Source organism: Terrapene carolina, unplaced genomic scaffold (genome assembly GCF_002925995.2).
Source record: "Terrapene carolina triunguis isolate 2854851 unplaced genomic scaffold, T_m_triunguis-2.0 Scaffold68, whole genome shotgun sequence".
NCBI lineage: Eukaryota > Metazoa > Chordata > Testudines > Emydidae > Terrapene > Terrapene triunguis.
In genome coordinates this window covers 79,594,910-79,619,246 of record NW_020664419.1, presented here as the reverse complement: position 1 = coordinate 79,619,246, position 24,337 = coordinate 79,594,910, and the positions used below count along the sequence as shown (strand labels likewise).

General features: G+C 44.3%; 1 protein-coding gene across 1 annotated transcript in view; it reads left to right on the top strand.

Annotated features, from left to right (window-relative positions):
• The window catches only part of LOC112106530 (UHRF1-binding protein 1-like), a 68,309-nt gene extending 44,157 nt beyond the window's left edge, over window positions 1-24,152 (top strand). The window contains exons 6-17 of the mRNA XM_024199839.2: window positions 600-740; window positions 1,423-1,593; window positions 2,941-3,121; window positions 3,598-3,681; window positions 5,994-6,176; window positions 6,292-6,413; window positions 14,811-14,952; window positions 15,667-15,860; window positions 18,957-20,461; window positions 21,579-21,754; window positions 23,717-23,853; window positions 24,069-24,152. Of these exons, the coding sequence (XP_024055607.1) occupies window positions 600-740; window positions 1,423-1,593; window positions 2,941-3,121; window positions 3,598-3,681; window positions 5,994-6,176; window positions 6,292-6,413; window positions 14,811-14,952; window positions 15,667-15,860; window positions 18,957-20,461; window positions 21,579-21,754; window positions 23,717-23,853; window positions 24,069-24,077 (3,045 nt within the window). The 3' untranslated portion in view covers window positions 24,078-24,152. The remainder of the gene's footprint in view (window positions 1-599; window positions 741-1,422; window positions 1,594-2,940; window positions 3,122-3,597; window positions 3,682-5,993; window positions 6,177-6,291; window positions 6,414-14,810; window positions 14,953-15,666; window positions 15,861-18,956; window positions 20,462-21,578; window positions 21,755-23,716; window positions 23,854-24,068) is intronic.
• Window positions 24,153-24,337: the final 185 nt, after the last annotated feature.

The window sequence follows — 24,337 nt, the reverse complement described above, 5'->3', positions numbered from 1 at the left end:
GGGGGGGGGGGGGGGCGGCCGGAGGCTTTTTCGCCTGGGGCAGCGAAAAAGCCAGAGCCGGCCCTGATTTTGAGACCACTTGAGGAGTCCAATCCACAGAAGAAACCAGCATAAGGCCTTTAAAAACTAAATGCTATAGAAGTGAAAGAACAGACTTTATAATTAAATTCACTATGAAAAAATATAAAAATAATCCCTGATCTTAGACGTGACTGTGTTGGTGGGTGCAAGGGAGGGATAGCTCAGTGGTCTGAGCATTGGTCTGCTAAACCCAGGGTTATGAGTTCAATCCTTGAAGGGGCCATTTAGGGATCGGGGGCAAAAAAAAAAAACCTGTTAGGGATAGTACTTGGTCCTGCTAGTGAGGGACTGGACTCAATGACCTTTCAAGGTCCCTTCCAGTTCTATGAGATGGGTATATCTTTTCTTTTTTTCTTTTTCTTTTTTTTAACTTGAAGGGTCAGAGCTTTAATTACCAACAGTTTTAGTCAGAAAATGGAACATGTCTTTTCTGTTGCTACTAAAACTCTATAAAATGTTCTTGTTCTTACTGGCAAATAAATTGGCATATTAAATTAACAGGCTTTGTTTTGTTTTAGGTATTAACTTTTAAAGAGATCAACTGGCAAATGATCAGAATAGAAGCAGATGCAATCCAGAGTTCTCAGCATGAAATAATGAGTGCTCCAGTTCGACTGATTACTAACCAATCAAAAATCAGGGTTACACTTAAAAGAAGGGTAAATTTGAAAACTTGTGAATCTGTGATATGTTTATAAATTCTTTCATTTGTTTTTGTATTTGACATTTATTTTTACAAAACACTCTGTATAGGTAGGCACACAGCAGAGATTCTGCACTTGGACTACATAAAATATGGCACTCTATAAATTTAAGATATTTCATCTTATTTTTCTGAGGAAGCATCATCAACAGAATAGTTTACCAAGCTCTGATTACAGTAGTTAGACCTATGCAATGGACAAGAAATAGAGCAGGCAAAATGCGAAGACCATGGGGTTATATAGGTTTAGCTAATGGTCTAATTTGGCCTGTATTGCCTTTATTTGTGTTGATGCGTAAGGAGGAAAGAATTCAGCTTTACTTCTCAGGGTTTAGGTTGAGTATGCAGGGTAGGCAGTTAGAAAACAGCATCTTTTTATTTGTAAATTGAGCATATTTGATATGAAAATCCTTAAGAGACAAACATAGAACTTCATAATACTATTTTACAGTCATTTTTACTTAGTAGGCAAATCATTCTTAAAATGAAATATTAATGTAATCTTATGGAAAAAGTGTCACATTTCTTGTGTATCACGTCCTTTGCATTTTAACTTATTTCTTTTCAAATACTCATTTCTTGCATCAAATGCAGTATTCCCATTTAGTTTTTAAAATTCATTTTCATTTATTCAACAGTTAAAGGATTGCAATGTAGTGGCATCAAAACTGGTTCTAATACTAGATGATTTGCTATGGGTTTTAACTGATTCCCAGTTGAAAGCTATGGTACAATATGCCAAATCTCTTAGCGAAGCAATAGAGAAATCAACTGAACAAAGAAAAAGCTTGGCTTCTGAACCCACACAGGTAAGCTAATTGGTTGACATAGCAAAGTTTTTTAGTAAATACGATACTCTAAAACACCATAATAAACAATTTGTTGGTTTAATTTATTTTGGAGTGCTCTTAGGTTATTCATTTTTGATCAAGAGTATCAGATTTTGCATCTTAAATCATGCTAAAAGTTATCGTAAGATCTATCAATTCTGAGTATCATGACAAGGAAGTAAATTCTATTTATTAAATCATGTATATGGAATATTTAGACATCTGTATTTATTTCAACGGTTGATTAAATGTGGTGTATAGTGTTGTGTTTACAATGGGAACCATTTTCTGCTTTTGAATTCCAAAATATGTTTAAAGAGAGACTTACACACTAGAGCAAATTTTGAGAGAAAGGGAGGATACTTACACAAAATTGAAAAGTACTGGTACAGTTTTATTTCTCTTTAGTGTTACTGAAAAATTATGTTTTAATACGAGCTTTTCCTCTAGCAACCTAGCCTCTCTTGTTTGAACTTGGAGTGAAATCATAAGTCTATATTTGATATCGTAATCTGTTACCATGGAAGTGATAATAATGCCACAAATAGAATATCGTATTATGCTGAAAACCTCCACATCCTATAACATACATAGCAAGACAGACTAGCTGGGCTTTGGAATCTTTTTCCCTTCTTTTGCTGTTCATGAAGAAGCAGAGAGACTTCTCTAACACCACTACTGTGGTCTGAGGTTGAAGTAGCCAAAGTGTCCCTCAATGAAGAATAATGGCCAGTGAATCTGCATACTGACAAATCCACTTTCACGCTCTTCCATCCAACCTTACTGCATGGACATGTAGCAGGCTTGCACAGGGACGAGTTGGGGAACACACTCTGTACACCAGCTGCATTATTCATTTATCGCCCTCTCTCACCATCATACAGCAGAAATCCTGCTGAGTTGGGGGCCTTCTCAAACAGAGTAAGATTTGGCCAATCAGATGCGACTGCAAAATCAGGTAGTAGTAGATGTGCTGTAAGAGAGCAAGCTCTCAAGCATAAGTAGCACTGATAAGTGGTAGACGTGAAAAAAAAAAAAACATAAAAGGATGTTACTATGAAGGCTGTTTAAATGAAGTTGCCGGCATTGAGTACTTGCAGGAAATGCAGTGCCTTAATCAGTAATTAGGGGTGAGATTTTCCAGGGCACATACAACAGTTGGGCATCTATCTCCCATTGACTTTCAGAGGGAGTTGGGAACCTAACTGCTACTTGTGCTAGTGAAAATCTCCCCCTAGAATTGTTTTTACATTTCAGTCTTAAAATGTTTGAAGTTCATGCTTTAAGGAAAAGTTTCTCTAAAGTTATGTGACTTAATTTTTTCAGAGTTCCACCCCTGCACCCACCTCTCAGCAAGTGAAAACACACCAGGCTTCAGCAACACTTGATCAGAATGATGCAATTGTAAAACTGTTCAGTGATTTTGATGTTAAGGAAACTTCTCATCACTTAGTAATTTCTCATTTGGACCTGCATATATGTGATGATATTCACTCTAAAGAAAAAGGTAACAAAAATTTCCTTTTCCAAAATTATTTATATCCTCAAACTTATTGTAAATTAGAAGACAGATTGAGAAGTCTATTAATGTTTGTGTTGTTTAATGTTAAATAACCAGAATAAAACTATATACAAATGTACATCCAAAGAGCCACATAGTCATTTTTTCTATTGTATAGCAGGCTGCTTTATATTTAATGGACATAGAAGAGATTAATAGTAATTAAAGAATCAGGATTTTTCAAAAGTATTTCCTTGATAGTAGCACCAGAGTTTCCAGCTACAAATTTATTGGCCTTATCTTAGGCATTGGGAGCCCATCGTGGCCAGTTAGCCCAGAATACGCTCCTGCAAAGTTATTTTTGTGATACCTCATTTTTTGATCCAATACTTTTGGCCATGGTGATTCACTGTAATGAAAAAGTGAAAATTTACTGATGTAGGTCAGGCATCTACATTGCTAAATATTGCCTTCTTTTATAGAATCAAACAGAAGTATTACAGGAGGAGCTATGCAGATTTCCTTTAGCCATTTAACTGTGGACTACTATCCTTTTCACAAAGCAGGTATGTGAAATATTTATTAGTATACTTATTAATTGTATTTTGGTTTTAAAGATAAAAATTAGTCAAATGTACAGAAGACATGGGCAATAATATTTCTACATACAAGTATTTGAAATATATACTTTTAAGGTCAGTTCAATACATTCATATCCATTACATATGGAATAAAAATACTGAGAACTGAACCAAAATTTTATACACTAGCTATTTAAAGCATAACTCTTTTGTTTAGTTAACAAAATACTTTGGACATAAATACAGTTGTATTGGAACACTGTAATCCATTTCATGTGAAGAAAGACGACACCAGGATTTGAATGTATTAATTTGAAATTTAAGGGAGAGCAAGGTACAATCTACTAGATGAGCAGTTCTCAAACTTTTTGTTGTTGATTCCTCACTTGATTCTACAAATGTGGTACAGAGATTCCCCAGAATTTCTTTAGTGCACTTAATTTTGTTAGTGTGCTCCTATGGAAATGCAATGAGCTTGCCATACAGCCATCATATTAAGTCATGGAAGAATTGGTTGACTGGCACCAGAATTGAAGCTTGACTTGCTAGTAGTAAATTCCAGACTAGGATTTGTTGCAAATCATTTTTGGCTAATAGATTTTTCCAGAAATCTAAACATTAAAAAATAATTTTTCTTTAATGTCCATTGTTAAATTTTGGCCAAAAGTTACCTTTAAATTTGGGATTAGCTACAGCTTGATATAGTGGACCTTCTTACATGGACTAGGGCAAGCCGTTCTTTTCTATTGTTTGTCTTGGAGGAGAAGGAATTGAAAAATTTCTGTCTGAGCTACAGTTATATTAAAACAGAAATTCAGTATAAGCTGCTGGATAAGAACTGATACTGTTGTGTTGGAAGGTGTTAATGGCCGCCATCAGTTACAGACCTGGTTAAAGTCAATGGATACAGGAAGCATCATTCGTTCAGGCTAGATGAAAGAGGAATTAAATGCCCCTACTGAAACAGTAGAAGCCAAGACATTGACCAACATGGCAGGTCCTGAGCAAAAGCTAAGCCAGAAGTTGGGGCAATTGATAGGTTGCAGCTGTGTGTCAGAGGTAGAAAGGGACCAGAACAAGCCAAGAGAGAGTAAACTGACAACAAGAGAAGCAGTCGTGAACATGTCCCTGAGAGGGAGCAGCGACAGTGCTCCTTGGGGCACAGGAGTTGTTGGAAAGGCAGGCTGGAAATCAGTGTTCCCTCTAATTTTTTTCCATCTATGTGCGGAATGAATTTTGGTATGTGCACCATATTGAGGTAATGTGCGGATGTGCACCACCAGTAGAAACAAAAAACCTAGATATAATATGTATTTTTAAAAGTTACCATAGGGATAATTACTCCAGCCAGGACAGGTTAGGCATTTTAGAACTCACTACTCAAAGAATTAAATTTAAGAGTAAGAGAGAAATAAAAATTATGAAATGCATAGACAAGTCAAAAAACTAAATCAAGATACTTTGAAAGAAATATCAAGTAACAGCAATCATGCAAGTATGTGTTGGGAGGTGAGTGTGAAAGAGTATGTCTCTGTGAGAGAGAGAGAGAGAGAGAGAGAGAGACGGACACACTTGTTTGTTTGTTTGTATGTGACAGAGAGAGAGACACACTGCCCCTTTTAAGTATGCTGCTCTTTTAAGTAGACCGGCACTCAGCAGTCTGAAGCCTTCTCGTTCAGACACAGCAACAGCTGCCAGCAAGCTCTCTCCGTCCTGAGCCCTGTCATGTCCGTCTGCCCTGCTCTATGGAGATGGAGTGCAAGGGAGGGGGACACCCTGACTTCAGCGCCCCTCCCCCTGCTCTGCACAGCAAGCAGGAGGATCCCAGGAGCAGCTGGCCAGGGGCTCCAAGGCAGAGGGCAGGAGCAGCGCAGCAGTGGGGGGAGGACACCTGAAGTGTACTGCACTTGATAGCCTGTTGAGCGGCTGTGCAGATTAGAGGGAATTTAGCTGGAAATTGTGATCAAGGAAACAGCACTTTGTGTACATTCTTTGTAGATGGCACTAAAAAAATGCCTGCCTCATATTATCACTCTTCTCTTAATGGATACAGTCTGGCAAGGCCCTGAATATTGCCTAACCGCTCAAGTCAAGGAGCAATTCTGTTCTTGAGGTCAGTGAGGAGTTTGACAATTAGTGCTATTACTTGCCATTTACATTACCGAATAGTCACAAGATTTAGTGTGATCACATTTTGAAGAAAATCTGAAAAGTTTTCAAATGTTTTTTCAGTTAGAAATATATTTCAAATGGAAACTTTGTATTAGTTTTGGGCCCCATATGTGTCTCTCTTGTAGAAGACAACTGCAGTCACTGGATGCATTATAGTGATGCCACCAAAACCAGAAGTGGATGGGCCCAGGAATTATTACATGAGTTCAAAAGCAATGTTGAATTGCTTAAACAGGCTGTGAAGGATCATAATATAGATACTTCTACTAAATCCCCACCTCATGGTTCTCCTCCAAACATACAAACAGGTACTTTGTCTCTGGTCACAAGTTTTATTGCTTACGTTTAATGTTCATTGGAGGCACAGTGTATCCTAAATTAGGTTGTTATTTTAAATGACTTTACCATTCTTGTTTCCTACAGGCAAGGAACACCAGATACCTAAAGGAACTTCTAGGGCTTCTTCTGTATCTCCCCAACAACCGAAGGATAAACTCATGTCCAGTCCTGTTGTTGTTAGACTTGCAGATTTCAATATATACCAGGTATGGTTTTTTTCCCCCCAGTTGGTGAATTTGGGGTCGCTTTGTCCCTTGACTGCTTTACCTCTGATGTATATTAGCCATAATTTTTAAGGGCCTGATCCAAAGTCCATTGATGTCAATAGGACTCTCTCCATTGACTATATCGGTTATTGAACTAGACTCTTATGGCTTGCTCTTTTTGATATTAAAATATGAATATCAATGGAATTTTTGTCATTGATTTAATGAGAGTAAGACTTTGGATCTGCAAGGGATCTGCTGTAATATAAAAACATCACCTACAGATGCTGTAGTTTAGAATCTTATCCTTTCATTGTGTCATGCGGAGTATTCAAGGGATTCACTGTTTTAGCATGTAGTTTTAGATTTCTCATTTTTAGGGTTTCATATTCTCTGTTTAAATATATGCTGAATTGATTTTTCGGTGTAATGTTTAAACTGATTTAACATTTCATTATTAATATTTTACTTCAAGTGATATCTTTTTAATGAACTTTTTGACATTCATTTTTTTTTGTTATTTGCTGCTGTTTTAATTACTCTCTCAGGTCCAGATTCACTCTCACAGGCATAGGAAGGGGGCAGCTGCACCGGAAGAGTACTTATCTCCAGGAGGCAATGGTATTGGGGCGGTACTCTGCTTGGGAAGGCAGCTTTAAATTTCAGCTGAAGTCCCATAGTAATCTTGCCAGCAGAGGATGCCTGAGATGTGTGCTTCATGAATGCATCTTCCAGCCACTCTAACCTTGCCCCTTTCCAGGCTTTGGGTGCTATGCCCGCTCTAGTCTCCCTGTTAGAGTGGAGGTTGCAGCTTGCTACCAGAATCTCACATTTGGAATTTAAATTTTTTTATACACTTCAGTAATTGCATAATTTTATGAAATGTTTGTTTCTTAGTTTGATAGAAGTTTTAAATTTAATTTGCTTCTTTTCAGTTGCTTTACTCTCTCTTTTTGCCCTCTCTCTATTATTACTTCACATTGTTTTTGTAGGACAGCTAGGAAGCTACTTATTTTAAGTAGATGTATTTGTGAAAAGACGGTTACTCACCGTTGTAACTGTTGTTCTTCGAGACGTGTTGCTCATATCCATTCCAATTAGGTGTGAGCGCGCCGCGTGCATGATCGTCGGAGAATTTTCTACCCTAGCAACACCCGGTGGGTCGGCTGTGGAGCCCCCTGGAGTGGCGCCTTCATGGCGCTGGATATATACCCCAGCCGACCCAGCGCCCCCTCAGTTCCTTCTTGCCGGCTACTCCGACAGTGGGGAAGGGGGGCGGGTTTGGAATGGATATGAGCAACACATCTCGAAGAACAACAGTTACAACGGTGAGTAACCGTCTTTTCTTCTTCGAGTGCTTGCTCATATCGATTCCAATTAGGTGACTCCCAAGCCCCACCTAGGTGGCGGGGTCGGAGTGAGACATTGCTGTGTGCAGAACCGCTGACCCAAAAGCAGCATCGTCTCTGGATTGTTGCACCAGCGCATAGTGAGCAGCAAATGTGTGGACCGATGACCAAACTGCAGCTCTACAAATGTCCTGGATCGGGACTTGAGCCAGGAAGGCAGTTGAGGAGGCCTGTGCCCTCGTGGAATGAGCGGTAAGGCGTGGCGTCAGTACACCGGCCAGGTCGTAACAAGCACGAATACAGGACGTGATCCAGGAGGAGAGGCACTGTGAAGAGACCGGTGAGCCTTTCATCCAGTCGGCCACTGCAACGAAGAGTTGTCGTCTTTCTAAATGGCCTTGTACGGTCAATATAGAAGGCCAGGGCCCTGCGTACGTCCAAAGAATGCAAACGCTGGTCTTGACGAGTAGCGTGTGGTTTCAGATGGAAGACCAGGAGAAATATATCCTGGTTCACGTGGAAAGGTGAAACCACCTTGGGAAGAAAGGCAGGGTAGGGGTGAAGCTGCACCTTGTCCTTATGGAACACAGTATATAGGGGCTCGGACGTAAGCGCTCTGAGTTCAGAAACGCGCCGTGCTGAGGTGATGGCTACAAGGAAGGCTGTCTTCCAGGATAGGTACAGGAGGGAACAGGTAGCCAATGGTTCGAACGGAGGCCCCGTGAGCTTGGAAAGAACCAGGTTAAGGTCCCATGTTGGCACGGGCTGGCGTTGCTGCGGGTACAGCCGGTCTAAGCCCTTGAGGAATCTAACGACCATCGGGTTAGAGAAGACCGAGGAAGCGAGTTCTCCTGGGTGGAATGCTGAAATAGCGGCGAGGTGAACTCTGATTGAAGATAACGCCAGGCCCTGCTGTTTTAGGTATAGGAGATACTCAAGTATGAGAGGAATAGGCGCCTGCAAGGGGGACGTAGCTCGTTGCTCGCACCAACAGGAGAACCGTTTCCACTTTGCTAAGTAAGTGGTCCGTGTAGAGGGCTTTCTACTTCCCAGCAGAATCTGCTGGACGGGCTGCGAGCATTGCCGCTCTGTCTGATTCAGCCATGGAGCATCCACGCTGTGAGGTGGAGCGATTGCAGGTCGGGGTGACACAGCCGGCCGTGGTCCTGAGAGATGAGATCGGGACATAAGGGAAGCGTGATCGGTGTTTGAACCGACAGCTCCACCAGTGTGGTGTACCAGTGCTGTCTCGGCCAAGCTGGAGCGACTAGAATTACCCGTGCATGGTCTCTGCGGAGCTTGAGCAGTACCCTGTGGACCAGTGGAAATGGAGGGAACACGTAGAACAGGTGGGCTTTCCAGGTTAGGAGGAACGCGTCCGATAGAGAGCCCAGCGCTCGCCCTTGTAGGGAGCAGTATGCCTGACACTTCCTGTTGGATCGAGACGCAAACAGGTCGACCTGGGGAAATCCCCACCTCTGGAAGACGGAATAGATGATGTCCGGACGAATTGACCACTCGTGCGTCTGGAAGGACCTGCTGAGACGGTCCGCCAGCGTATTCTGGACTCCAGGAAGGAACGATGCCGTGAGATGTATCGAGTGGGCGATGCAGAAGTCCCACAGGCGAATGGCCTCTTGGCATAGGAGAGATGAGTGGGCTCCGCCTTGCTTGTTGATGTAAAACATGGCCGTGGTGTTGTCCGTGAGAACCAACACGCAACGGCCCTGTAGGAGATTGAGAAAAGCCTGGCAAGCCAGGCGCACCGCCATCAGCTCGCAAACATTGATGTGTAGGGCTAGCTGGGGTGCAGTCCACAAGCCCCGAGTATGGTGCTCCCCGAGGTGAGCGCCCCATCCTAGAGATGAAGCGTCCGTGACCAGGTGCAGGGAGGGTTGAGGGGCGTGAAACGGCACTCCTGCGCAAACCGCCCTGCGATCCAACCACCAGGTGAGGGAGGTCAGGACCGAATTCGGAACCGTGACCACCATGTTTAGGTTGTCCCGATGAGGACGGTACACCGATGATACCCAGGTCTGAAGTGGGCGAAGCCGCAGTCTGGCATGCCTGGTTACGTAAGTACACGAGGCCATGTGACCCAACAGGGCGAGGCACGACCTTATCGTGGTAACCGGAAATGTCCTGAGCCCTTGGATGACGCTTGTGATGGTATGAAAGCGATTGTCTGGCAGAATGGCTCGGGCACGTCTGGAGTCTAGGATTGCTCCAATGAATTCTATCCTCTGGGTTGGCACTAGAGTGGACTTCTCTCTGTTGAGTAGAATGCCCAGCTCGTGGAAAGTTTGTGTCACTATGTGGACGTGAGCTTGAACTTGGTCTCTGGTGCGGCCGCGTACCAGCCAGTCGTCCAAATACGGGAACACCTGTACCCCTTGTCGACGAAGGTATGCCGCGACGACCGCCACACACTTTGTGAACACTCTGGGAGCCGAGGACAAGCCGAAGGGGAGGACTGCAAATTGGTAGTGCACCATGTTTACTACAAATCGCAGGAAGCACCTGTGAGGCGGATAGATTGCTATATGGAAATATGCGTCCTTCATGTCGAGGGCGGCGAACCAGTCTCCAGGATCCAGGGAAGGGATAATGGTCCCCAATGATACCATGCGGAACTTCAACTTTACTATGAATTTGTTGAGTCCGCGCAAGTCTAAGATGGGCCATAGACCCCCTTTTGACTTGGGGATCAGGAAGTAGCGGGAATAAAACCCCCTGCCCCTTAACTCTGGTGGAACCTCCTCTATGGCCCCCATAGAGAGGAGCCCAAAAACCTCCTGTGTAAGGAGTTGCTCGTGAGAAGGGTCCCTGAAGAGGGACGGGGAGGGGGAGTGGGAGGGGGGGGACGAGGAAAACTGGAGAGCGTATCCCCTCTCCACCGTGCGAAGGACCCAACGGTCCGAGGTTATAAGGGACCAAGCACGGTGGAAACGGGAGAGGCGATCCCGAAAGGGGGGAGTTGGATCCTGGGTACTGGTTGTGGTGCCGTCCTCAACCGCACCTTCAAAAGTTCTGCCTAGGGCCTGAAGGTGGCCTAGGCGGTCCCTGGTTTTGAGCCGGTTGAGGGCCGGTCGACCTTCGCCTACCACCTCGACCCCGCCTTCTGGCAAAGTCCTGTCTCGGACGAGGCGGGGGAGGATAGAACCTCTGAGGCTGGGGCCTGAAGGGTCTGCGCTGAGGCCCTGGGACATGCATCCCCAGGGAGCGCATCATTGTCCTTGAGTCCTTAAGGTTCTGGAGCTGAGAGTCCGTCTTCTCGGAAAACAGGCCCTGGACCTCAAAGGGTAGATCCTGCAGGGTCTGCTGCAGTTCTGGCGGCAAGCCTGACACCTGGAGCCAAGAGATTCGCCGCATGGCTATACCCGAGGCCAGAGTTCTAGCGGCCGAGTCTGCAATATGTAAGGAGGCCTGTAAGGAGGTACGTGCCACCCTCTTACCCTCCTCTACTAAGGCCCCGAACTCTTCCCTTGATTCTTGGGGGACCAGTTCTTTAAATTTCCCCATCGATGTCCAGGAATTGAAATTATAGCGGCTTAAGAGCGCCTGTTGGTTGGCCGCTCTAAGTTGTAGCCCTCCCGCCGAATAAACCTTGCGTCCAAACAAATCGAAGCGCTTAGCGTCCTTCGATTTGGGCGCTGCAGCCTGCTGGCCGTGGCGCTCCCGTGCATTCACTGACGACACCACCAGTGAGCACGGTTGGGGATGGGTATAAAGGTACTCGTGGTCCTTGGAGGGAACGAAGTACTTTCTTTCCACCCCTCTGGCTGTGGGTGGAATAGAGGCAGGGGTTTGCCAGATCGTAGTGGCATTAGCCTACGTATGAGCGGTAACGCCACTCTGGATGGGGCATCAGCTGAGAGGATGCTCACCACCGGGTCCTGTACCTCCACGATCTCCTCCGCCTGGAGGTCCATATTGCGCGCCACCCGGCGCAACAGGTCCTGGTGGGCCCAAAGGTCTATAGGGGGCGGGCCCGTGGCGGTTGTGCCCGCCACCGCCTCATCGGGGGAAGATGAGGAGGATGCCTCCGGTGGCAAGGGGTCTAATGGCGGGTCCTGCTCCAGGGGTTCGTGGAGCTGGGCATCGCCTGACCCTGGGTCCAGGGCCGCAGTAGGTGTAGGCACGGGAGCCACCATTCCCCTTGGGGGAGGGCGGGAGATGGTGGCCTCCGGGGCCCTGGGCTCGGAACGTGCCGAGCGAGAGGCTGATGGTGGTGGAGCCCCCTGCGCCTGATGATAGGCCCACGGAGTCCAAAAGGACCAGTGCGCAGGTCCCTGTGCAGGGTCCTCGGTCGCCTCCTGCCAATGGCCCAAATCAGCCGTAGCCGCCTGACCCTGAGGAGGGTACGCCGATCTGGAGGCCCGCTCGGAGGAGCGAGATGCCGATCTCGAGGGCCAAGGCGGTGCCGAACGCGACGAAACCGGCTCCGGATGGTACGGTGCCGATCGGTGCCGGTCATAAGGGGATCGGTCCCTGTGCGGTGCCGGTGAGCGGTGCCGGGATCGGTGCCGGTAGCCGCGTCAGTGCCGAGAACCGGACCTTGAGCGGGACGACGACCGCGACGAGAGCTGGTACCGGGAGCGGCCCCTGGAAGTCGAGCGGCGCTCATACCGGTGCCGAGAACTACGCCTGGAGTCCGATCGGTGCCGATGATCGCGACGGTGCCGAGACGTAGAGCGGTGCCACGAAGAGGATCTTGGCCGCGAGTACGACCGGTGCCGAGGTGATAGTCGGCGCCGGGACTGCGAGCGGCGTCAGGACCTGCTCCGAGACCTGGAGCGGTGCCGAGAGTCCATGGCCGGAGACGGTGGGCGCACTAGGGCAGGCTTGCCCCTGGATTGCACTGCGCGGGGAGCCAACGGTGCCGGAAGTTGAGACGGTGCTGGCTCCATGAGGGCAATAAGGTCTCTCGCCGTCGCAAATGTCTCCGGGGTGGAAGGGAGACAAGGCTCCACCACCGACCGAGGTGGTGATACAGTCCGCACCGGACTCAACGGCCTCGGTGCCGGAGTCGACGGTGTGGCCAGCACCTGCTTTTGGCGGTCCAAAGGCGGACGCGGCTCTACCCCCGGCACTGGGGGAGCCGGCGTCTTCAGGACAGCAATGTCCTGCGCCTTACGGGCTTTCTTGTGGCCCGGAGATAGGGACCGGCGCCGAGTCCCTTGAGGCGGGCGCGGTGCCAAAGTCGGCCGGTGCCGTGAGGACTTGTCTGCAGTACCGGTCGGAGCCGCCGGGGCGCTGCGCACCGAGGCGCTCGGTGCCGGGGCTGGGCGCGCCGAGGGAGGATCCGGGCTAAGTGCCGCCTCCATTAGGAGCTGCCGAAGTCTAAAGTCCCGCTCCTTTCTTGTTCGTGGCTTGAAGGCCTTACAGATGGGACACTTATCTGCCTGATGGGATTCTCCAAGGCACTTCAGACAGGAGTTATGCGGGTCACTCATTGGCATAGGCTTAGCGCAGGACGCGCACTGCTTAAAGCCAGGAGCCTTGGGCATGAGCCCGGCTGTGCGCCGGGGGAAAAAGGGGGGAGAACAACCCCCTTAACCCCCGCTAACTATTTACAACTATAACGAAGTAAAATGAATAACTATCTAAAGAATTTAACAACTATAACAGAACTATCTACACTAATTAGAAGGATAAGCTAGGGAGAGTGGAGAACAGCTATGCTGCGCTCCACAGTTCCAACGACCGTCAGGGGCGGTAAGAAGGAACTGAGGGGGCGCTGGGTCGGCTGGGGTATATATCCAGCGCCATGAAGGCGCCACTCCAGGGGGCTCCACTGCTGACCCACCGGGTGTTGCTAGGGTAGAAAATTCTCCGACGATCGTGCACGCGGCGCGCGCACACCTAATTGGAATCGATATGAGCAAGCACTCGAAGAAGAAAGTTAAGTTTTGTATTTATGAAATTGTATTTTGCCATGGTATTATTTAGGATTATTATAGGTATTAATACAGACGTGTATGAAATTTAAGATATCTGAACTGGGTGAGAGAGGTTTATACAATTTTACTTGTGTATAATTTCCAACTATACTTCTGCAAAATCAATAAAACAGAAACCAACCAGGATTCTATATTTAAACACTTATTTTGAAGCTATTTTGAAGGTAGGAAGCTGACATACAAAAGCACTGGATGCGAGCGTTTTTAGTTTGGCAGACATTTCTTAAGTTAGTCCACACCCAAATCTTAAGCAATCAGAAGAGCCAGATAAATTATGTACCAAAAGTAACACTTCTTTATTGTTGCATAATTTACTTTGGAGGCAATTAATGTAAAGTTTGTGTAACATTTATATTGTTAAAAGCACAAGTGGAGAGATGTCGTTCTACTAGGACTTGATTCTGCTACTGTGTGGACCTCGGGGTGTTGCTGAGCCCAAAGAATCCTGCAGTAGCTTACTGAGCACCCTGCTGAGCAGCATGTGATCCAAAGCTTGTCCCTGGAGAGATGGTGCACAAGCTGCAGTGCACATGGCTCCAGAACAGTGCAGAGAGAGGGGAATTTTGTCTGTAGTCGCCTCTCCAGCTGGCTGAGCTGGGAACACCATGGGCTGGCCATCTTTCAGGCAAACCCCTTCTCTGGCAGACCTGCCTGTATTTTGGTCCGTGGTGTTCTTGGTGAAGCTGCTGGGTCCCTACAGGTCCTTGCCTGATTCTTGTCTGTGGATATCCCCTTGTCTGCTGCATGCACCTACTGCTTCCCATACACACATGCACAGGGACTATAGTGCCATGCCCTGACTCCATCCATTACCATGCCCCTTCTGGCCTCTGTGTACTCTCTTGGAGATGAGTGTATGCAGACTGCCTCTATTACATGATAGTCATGTATGCATTGCTCTCTGCGATGGGTGCAGTTGGGAATCTACATCAGTGGGGTTACCATGCCAGTGCTCAGTGTGTTGTAGATCCCATCTGTGAGGTTGCACTATCCCTTGCACCACTGGCAGAATCAAGCATTTTTAATGACTCACAAAAATAGTTACATATTGAAAAAACTGAACATTTGTCATTTGTCTTTTGCAGGTCTCTACAGCAGACCAATGTCGTTCTTCCCCTAAAACTCTGATTTCTTGCAATAAAAAGTCACTTTATCTTCCACCAGAAATGTCAGCTATTCATATTGAATTCACTGAATACTACTATCCAGATGGAAAAGACTATCCTAGTAAGGTTTTTGTTCTGAAAAATAAATCTCTTGCATTATTTTCCCTTTTGCGAAGCCTAATGGTAGCTTGAGACCTAATGGAAATATTGATTCAAGTTTGACATTCAAAAATGGTGAAAAGCTTTTTGCACTGAATTAATTGTAAAATTACTTTTGTGAACATAACACTTCACCATTTTACTGATGTTTGCATTGATTTTTGTAAATGCTACGTTTTAAGTACAAAAATGTGCATGACATTTTTACCAAGAAATAAAATACTGATTCTACAATATATATACATTTTTTGCACTCCTCTGCTGTACAAAAGAAATCACGCTATTGCAGACCTACCAAAGATGTAACAAAAGGTCTGCTAGAGTTATTTTAGTAACATGTGACAGGGTTCAACATTCTCTCATGTAAGGAAATCCCAACAGGCTTCCTGGGGATGATGCTCGGGACAGAAGCTCTTCTTTGGCCCTGCCATTTTCTTTTAACTGTGGTGCCCACCTCCTTTTTATTCTATTTTAATTTAAGTTTTTACATACAGTGATTGGGACATCAGAGAGAGTTAGGAGTGATACACTTAGGCTCCTTCAGTCTACCCTTTCCCATGGCCAAAGGAGTGGGTTTTCCATTTCTTCCATGGCAGAAAGTAGAGGAGATGTCGCTCTGCATTATTAAGCTAAAATAAATGTTGTTTACTGTAATTTTGTTTTGTCTCTTCCTTAGTTCCATGTCCGAACCTTTATGTGCAACTGAATGCTCTGCAGTTCACTCTGGATGAAAGAAGTATTCTTTGGCTAAATCAATTTGCGTTGGATGTGAAACAAAGTCTCAATCAGTTCATGGCCATGTATAAATTAAATGACAATTCAAAATCTGATGAGCATGTTGATGTTAGAGTGGATGGACTTATGTTAAAGGTACTGTATGGAAAGAGTATTTGGGGATTTTTTGGAGCAAAATACATTCTCTTTATCTCTGAAAAGAGTTATTAGCCAAGTAATGAAAAAAGGAGAATATGCTTACAGAGTATGATGGTCTAAGGAAAGATGTGTGAGGCAGAACAGAGGACATGGTGTAGCAGACCACCATCGCTTCTGGACATAGCCCCTCGATGCAAAGTAGTCAGTAGGTTTGGCTAAAAGTCCCATTGGCAACAGGCCATCCTGGCATTGCTGAGAGTGGAAAGTATGCCTGGATCACATACTTACAGTTCAGATCTCTGTGTGCGCAATTGTACCTCTAATATGCAGAGAACAGTAGTAACTTGCCATCATTTTTTAGTTGTGAGATCTACAGCTTTTTGAGGGTGTCATATGTTATAAGAGTGTCTTCTTGACATGTGTCTGATCATGCCTTTTTCCTGCTCTTTGTAGAACTGCAGCTGTTTGACGGTGATCCTTTAGCATTGTGGTTCTTGAGGGGAGAGTGAAGGTTAAGCAGTTTTGTTATGCACAGTGAGAATTTTTCCTTTTTTGTAGTAAGATACTACAGACTGTACTCCCCTCCACATCATGAAGCTGTAAAGGCCTTATGAAATTGATGTACTAGAGAGATGAACTCCTGAGATATAAAGATATGATCAGTTATCAGTTTGTGCACTTTTGAAATTCATTTTAGTTGGCTTTCAGCTGAGAAACAAACAAGATTTCAAAATGCAATTAAATTGTCATAAATGGCACCGCATAATAAGTTTATCCCTGTGAATGGCAAGGAAAACTCAAAGAAAAGGGGAAACAGACTCCATAATTGCCATTTTTACAGATATTGCAATATTTAAGGCTTATCCGAATGGGGAGGTAATGCGCTTTACCACGGTGTGATTTCTAAAGCATGCTAATGTGTTGCACTTTAAATTGTTCTGTGTAGACCCTGCTAATGCGCTTTAACATACTGCTATTTCAAACAATATTACATTAAAGTGCACTAGGGAACCTTTAGTGCACACTAGCAGGGTCTACCCGGACCAATTAATGTGCAACACCTTAGTGCACTTTAGAAATCACACTCCTGTAAAGTACATAACCCCACCATGTAGACAAGCTCTTAGTATGAAAGTGTGATGCTTTAAATGAAACTTCCTAAATATGCATTTAATATTTTTATTAATATTACAATAATAGATATTGTAAGTCACACAAATACTGATTATGAAAATGTACTTGTGGTGTAATGAATACTTACAAATTTGGGATCTAACCCAGCATCCAGTTAATTACATGAGTAACTTTACTCACATGAGTAATTCCATTTAAGATAATAGGACAAGTTACTTATGTGCCCCACTGTATGATTCCCTATGCCCTAACATTGCAAATGGATTCAGCCATAAAGATCCATAAAGTAAAAGCTGTGTTATCTGGAACTTTACCAGCCGGAAAGCTCTATAAACCGGCATTTCTGCTCTTCATTGAAAGTTTGGTTTATAGTCTGGGTGGCGCCAGGCTGGCGCCAGGCTGGCAGGTTCCCTACCTGCCTCCACGTGGCTCCCCAGAAGCGGCAACATGTCCCTGCTGCTCCTAGGTGGAGGAACAGCCATGAGGGGTTTGGAGTGTGGGAGGGGGTGCAGGGCTCAGGCTCTGGGAGGAAATTTGGGTGTGGGAGGGGGCTAGGGGCAGGGGGTTGGGCCAGATCTGGGCAGCGCTCACCTCAGGCGGCTCCCCGCAAGCGGCAACAGGTCCCTGCTGCTCCTAGGCGGAAGCGTGGCTAAGTGGCTCTGCACGCTGCCTCCACCTGTAAGCGCTGCCCCCACAGTTCTCATTGGCCACCATTCCTGGCCAATGGGATCTGCGGAGCCAGCGCTCAGGGTGGAGGCAGCGCGCAGAGCTGCCTAGCTACACCTCCGCCTAGGGCAGTGGCTCTCAACCAGGGGTCTGGGGCCCCCTGGGGGGGCCGCAAGCTGGTTTCAGGGGGGCCTCCAAGCAGAGCCAGCGTTAGACTTCCTGGGGTCCAGGGCTGAAAGCTGAAGCCCCATCACATGGAGCTGAAGTCCAGGGCCCTGAGCCCCAACACCCAAGGCTGAAGCCAAAGCCTGAACAATGTAGCTTTGTGGGGCCCCTGTGGTATGGTATGGGTTTTATATGTAGAAAACCAGTTATTGTGGCACAGGTGCGCCATGGGTTTTTTATAGCCTATTGGGGGGCCTCAGAAAGAAAAAGGTTGAGAACCCCTGGCCTAGGGGACATGTCATCGCTTGTGGGGAGCCACCCGAGGTGAGCGCCACCCGGATATGGCACCCCGTGCCCCAACCCCCTGTCCTGAGCCCCCTCCTGCACCCAAACTTCCTTCCCCCTTACTTAACCGGAATTTTTCACTTACTGGCACTCCCCACTACCCCAACAGGCCAGATAACAAAGCTTTTACTGTACCTAAGTGATGTCCCATTGATCCCACTGGGATTATGTGTGGTGTCAGGGATCTGTGTTAGCAGATCCTGATGCAAGATCAGGGTCTAAAATATTATTTCCTTTTTTACACGTGGACTGTAAAGATGTGCAATTCAAGATTATTCTAGCACACTGTGGAATACTTCAAGGTTTAAGAGTTCTAATAAATTTACTTTTATAATAACAAAAAAAATTGTTAATGCAACATTAAGGCTGAGATGTTCAGCTAACTTTAAAACAATTGAACAGATTTTTCATTAAACTGTCTAGGTTAGCTCAGAGGTAATTTTGTAAAGCATTAGAAACTTCAGCCCAGTGTAACCATCCTGCATATTTCAAAAAAGAAAAGCCAGAGGCCCTGTCATGGACATTGCATGGACATTGAGATTCATGGCAATTTTCTTATGAACAGATTTGTGTGTCATCGCCTTGGTCGAAATTTGGGAAACCCAGATGAAAAGCTGCAGAACCAGGAGCCTGGCCTCTCCTGTTCTGTATTAGTGTACATGTCATCCTACAAAACTTTAACTTCATTCATTTATTTTACCTCACATAACTATTGTTTTCTTTAAAACTGTGTGTACCTTTATAATCTACTTTGTAACTAGATGAATATATTTTCTATTGCAGTTTATCATTCCCTCTGAAAAGAAACCTGAAATCCATAAAGATCAGCCACGTGCAATTTCTATTCAGAGTTCTGAATTGATTGCTACAAACACAAGGCACTCGCCAAACTGTAGACATTCTGACCTGGAAGCCTTGTTCCAGAACTTCAAAGATTGTGAATTTTTCAGTAGAACTTTCACCAACTTTCCAAAATCTCATGACAGTTTTAATCTTCTGCACCCAATCTTCCAGAGACATGCTCATGAACAAGATACTAAAATGCATGATGTTTATAAAGGTTATATCACCCCAAAGCTAAATAAATATACACTAAAAACATCTGCTGCAACTGATGTCTGGGCTGTGCATTTTTCCCAATTTTGGATAGATTATGAAGGAATGAAAAGTGGGAAAGGCCGACCAATAAGCTTTGTGGATTCATTCCCACTCTCCCTTTGGGTTTGCCAGCCAACGAGATTTGCACAGTCACAAAAGGAACTCTTTTCTTATTATCAGACACCTTTTAACATTCCAAGAAGTGACTCTAGTGACCTAGCTAATAGACTTCAGCGCAAAAAACTTTTGAGGGAATATTATAGCAATGAGACAGAGCCCTTGACCAATGGCATTCAAAAGCTTCATCCTTCAGACAGCACTTCGGGAGTTCTGTCTGCAAGTTCTTCCTCTGATGCAGATGTACATGTCCTTGTTCATATTCAAAAACATGTGAGCATGCAAATCAATCATTACCAGTTCCATTTCTTATTGTTGCTCCATGACTCCCTTGTATTGCTCCTGGAAAACCTAAGGAAAGATGTAGAAGCAGTGACAGGCAAACCTGCCCAACAAACAGATGTCTGCATTGGGATCTTACTTGAAAGTGCAGAAATAGCTCTATTGCTCCATCCAGTGGCTCAAGCAAAACCCTGCAAGTCTCCAGTTTTGGAAGAAGAAAGTCTCATGGCAGAAGATCTTTCACCTTTGGAAAATGAGGAAACTCTTGTATCAGAGAGTAAACTAATAACTAATGATATAACACAGACTGATAGTGTGGATATTAATTATGTAACTGAGTCCGCGAGCACTGAGGTTAACAAAGTCATTTTGATGGACCCCCTTCTTTTTAAATCAGATAGTGATATGGATTTTCAGAAGGGTATATCATTTTCAGATGATGCATTGGATACGTGTTTGGGGAAAACAAATGAAGATGATTGTAGTGGACTTTTTAGTAGGAGTGATTCAGAAGAAGTTTGTGTAGCATTAAGTGACAAAAGTAGCTTGTATTCTAGGGATTTGGTGAATGTTTTAAATAACAGAGAAGATTGTATTGAGTTATTCACTGATAAAGAGGATGACAAAAATATTTTTTCAAATAAGTTATCTGATCAGAAAAGTGGAACTGAAGGCTCTCCTGTTAAAGTGGCAGACTTAGAACCAGAAACAGCCTTGCAATCTGAAGAGCTTGAAATCAACAAAGAAAAAGTGTCTACAGTTAGAATGCTTGCAACCCAGTCTACATTAAGGTATAAAAGATTTTATATTTTAATTAGTGAGTTCACTCTTTATGTCCCAGGAAAAGTTAGTTGATAATACAAGTCAAATAAAATTAATAATTGCCAGAGATCAGGGATCAGCAACCTTTGGCACGCACCCCGTCAGGGAAAGCCGCTGGCAGGCCGGGATGGTTTGTTTACCTGCAATGTCCACAGATTCAGCCGATTGCAGCTCCCACTGGCTGCAGTTCGCTGCTCCAGGCCAATGGGGGCTGCGGGAAGTGGCGCGGGCCGAGGGATGTGCTGGCCGCTGCTTCCTGCAGCCTCCATTGGCCTGGAGCAGTGAACCGTGGCCAGTGGGAGCTGCGATCAGCTGAACCTGCGGATGCTGCAGGTAAACAAACCGGCCCAGCCCGCCAATGGCTTTCCCTGATGGGCTGTGTGCCAAAGGTTGCCGATCCCTGCCATAGATAATAGAACTGAGAATTTAGTAGTTCAAAACAGATATCATTTTAAGCATTAATAAATTCTGTAGATATGCAGTGACAGTGGAATCCCCCAATAAATTAGGGTTAAAAATTGAACATTCTGTTAACTAAACATTTAATTGTTTACAGATACTGTATTTTCATATTCTTGAATAAATAGTTGTGAAAAATATAAATAATTGACGCATGTCTACAACATAATTTATAGAGCACGGTGAATGAATGCTCTACTTTGTTTACCTCTATTTTTTTCCCCCCTAAGGCAGTGTTTCCCAAACTTGGAATGCCGCTTGTGTAGGGAAAGCCCCTGGCGGGCCGGGCCGGTTTGTTTACCTGCCCCATTTGCAGGTTCCGCCGATCGCGGCTCCCACTGGCCGCGGTTCGCTGCTCCAAGCCAATAGGGCTCCAGGCCAGTGGGAGCCGCGATCAGCGGAACCTGCGGACAGGGCAGGTAACCAAACCGGCCTGGCCCGCCAGGGGCTTTCCCTACACAAGCGGCGTTCCAAGTTTGGGAAAGACTGCCCTAAGGATTACAGAATTATTTTGTATTACATACCAATGTTTCTTTAATTTTGTTCCTGTGTTGGAGGATTTTGATTTCTTTTCTAGAATTCTTTTCATTTTAAGTAATAATTTCCTAATATCTTTATATTAAAAAGTGGAAAGCCTAAGGAACGCTGCCAGTCCAACCTCCCTGCATTCTCTGTTTCTTATAAGAACATGAAGAGAAGTCCATCACAAGTCTCTTTGGATACCATTTCTATTGATAGTATGATGTTAGAAGAACATTTGCTAGAGAGTGATGGAAGTGACAGCCAAAGCTTTATGGAGAAAGGTAAACAAATTTAACAAAATAATTACATACAATACATGAAAGTATTATCTAATAGTGTGCTAACAGAATATAGTGGGCTAAATCCTGTTTGGTTTACTCAAGCAGTTCTATTTACTGCACCAGTTGGTGGCACCAAATATTTTCCTACTTAGATGAAAGATATAATTTAAAAATAAACTGACAATTGACTCGGTTATTACCTCTTTCAAGGATGGTGGTTGTGGTGGTTTTTGTTTTTTTGTTTTTTGGAGGAGGGAACCAAATTATAGTGCTGTTGTAGGACCAGGAATTCCTTGGAACTACTCCTATTAGTGGACTGTAGGCCAGCAGTAGATGTTTGCAGGATTGGACTCTAAATTATGGTGTTGTTTTACCATTGCAAATGTGTATCAAGATATTTGGTTTTAAAAATGAGGGGATGGGTAAGTGGTTTTCTTTGGCATTAACACCAGCAATGCTAATAACCAAACAGACAGATTTGACTCTCTCCTCATGGTGCAGTTTGTATTTATTGGCTGAATTCTGCTATCAGGTGGATGTCCAACTTCTGATTATTTCAGTGGGAGCCATTTGTGGGTATCTGAGGGAGAAATTTGGCCTGATGTTGAATATCTGTTAGTTTTAGATAATCTGTAGTACTGTGGGGTTATGTAAATTATGATGAGCTTCTAAGAGAAGGCCGATGAAATAATTTAGTTAAAAAGTAACACATACAGTAGCAAGACTCTAAAAAGGTCAGTTTCCTCTGTACTCCTATCTTCCATCTGGATAGAAAAGTATTCTCAGCCCATATGTTCTTAACAAAATAAAGCTTTAACAAAAGAAAATAATATAGCCTGCCTGAGTATTTCTATAAACAGAAGAACTGTAGCCACTTACACTAAAGGCTTTGAAAATGTATCTATACATATTTGGCAGATCAGTAACTTTTGGAGGACTTTAACAAACTTCTCACAGGGTGAAATTCACTTCTGTTGTGGAAGACCAGAGCAGGGCCCTTCTCACCTAAGGTCTGGCCTACACTAGAGGGGGGGATTGACCTAAGATATGCAACTTCAGCTACGAGAATAGCGTAGCTGAAGTTGACTTATCCTAGTTCGACTTGCCTCGCGTCCTCATGGCGCGGGGTTGATTGCCGTGGCTCCCCCGTCGACTTTGCTTCCGCCTCACGCCGAGCTGGAGTTCAGCAGTTGACGGGAGAGCGATCAGGGATCGATTTATTGCGTCTACACTACACGCGATAAATCGATCCCCGATAGATCGATCGCTACCTGCCAATCCAGAGGGTAGTGTAGACATACCCTAAAAGTACATGAAATGGCCGTATAGGGGGCTTGTACATCCCCTCTGCACTGTGAAAGATCTCTATGCCAGCCCATGTATACTGGCATGGAAGCCACAATGAATTGGCTGCATTAGGCAGGAAAGGGGTCATATGTTCATGTGGATCCAGTATCCTGTGTAAAAGACATGGAAGAGCTATAGGTGCTATTCCACCCTACAGGCTGGAATAGCAAGCAGTCCATACCATGGCTGCATGGGTTGAAGGAGTGGATTTCATCTCCCTAATTGCTCCACCGTCATACAGTCTGAATACTTGTGTAGATGGAGTGGATTTCACCCAGAGAATATTTTGTGTGAGAGAGATTAGGTGTAGAGAGAGAGAGAGAGAGAGATCAATAAGAACATAGACAAATTAAGAAATTTCCTTTTGTGTTGCCAGTGCTAACTAACAATCAGTTTGCCACATGAGCTTAGTGACATGACAAAAATCAGTATACCTATTATTTGACTAATTTATTTTATTAATTATAAAGTTTTGTTTATTAATAATTATCCAAATAAAAACTTTTATAAAAGATTTAAATATTATTACACATAGTATCTTAATATTAATGCATGAACAATTCAGATTACATTATATTGACCTTTCATATTTTTCTGATGATATGCATATGGAAGCTATCACAGGCATGAATTACCAAAGGCCAGCAGAAAGCGTGCAAGACGAAGTCACAGGAGTTGACAATTATGGTGGGTCATCTCCAGATGCCATCAGTGCAGCTTCAGAGAGTGCTCAAGAGACTAATGAAGAAATGGTAATGTTATTGAAATTCATTAAAGGAGCAAGTTTAGTAAATTAAACAGTAACTGACATTAAAGTGGTGCTGAAATATTTGTTTTTTATTTTAAAGGTGACTTGAAAATAGTTTTTAAAATTCATTAGCTATGTAGATTTATATTCTGAATGCTCCAATAACAAGTAAGGGTGAATGTAAACACATAATTGATTTTAGATTTTTCTTCTTTTTAGGGTCTCTGAAGTTGAAGATTAACTACTTCTGTTCCAAGTAATGCCCAGTATGTACTATGCTGGTGGCATTACACCCACTTTGGAGACCTGGAGTATGGAGATGTCCTCTTGAAAGGTCAGTTAAGTGGCTTTTTTCTTTTTTAATATATGGCATGGTTTTGTGAATTTTTTTAATATGAATATATATATATAACCCAAAGTGTAGAACATATTTACTGTAATCTTTGTGTCACCATGCCCTGTAGTTTAATTAAAAAAAAAAAAAAAAA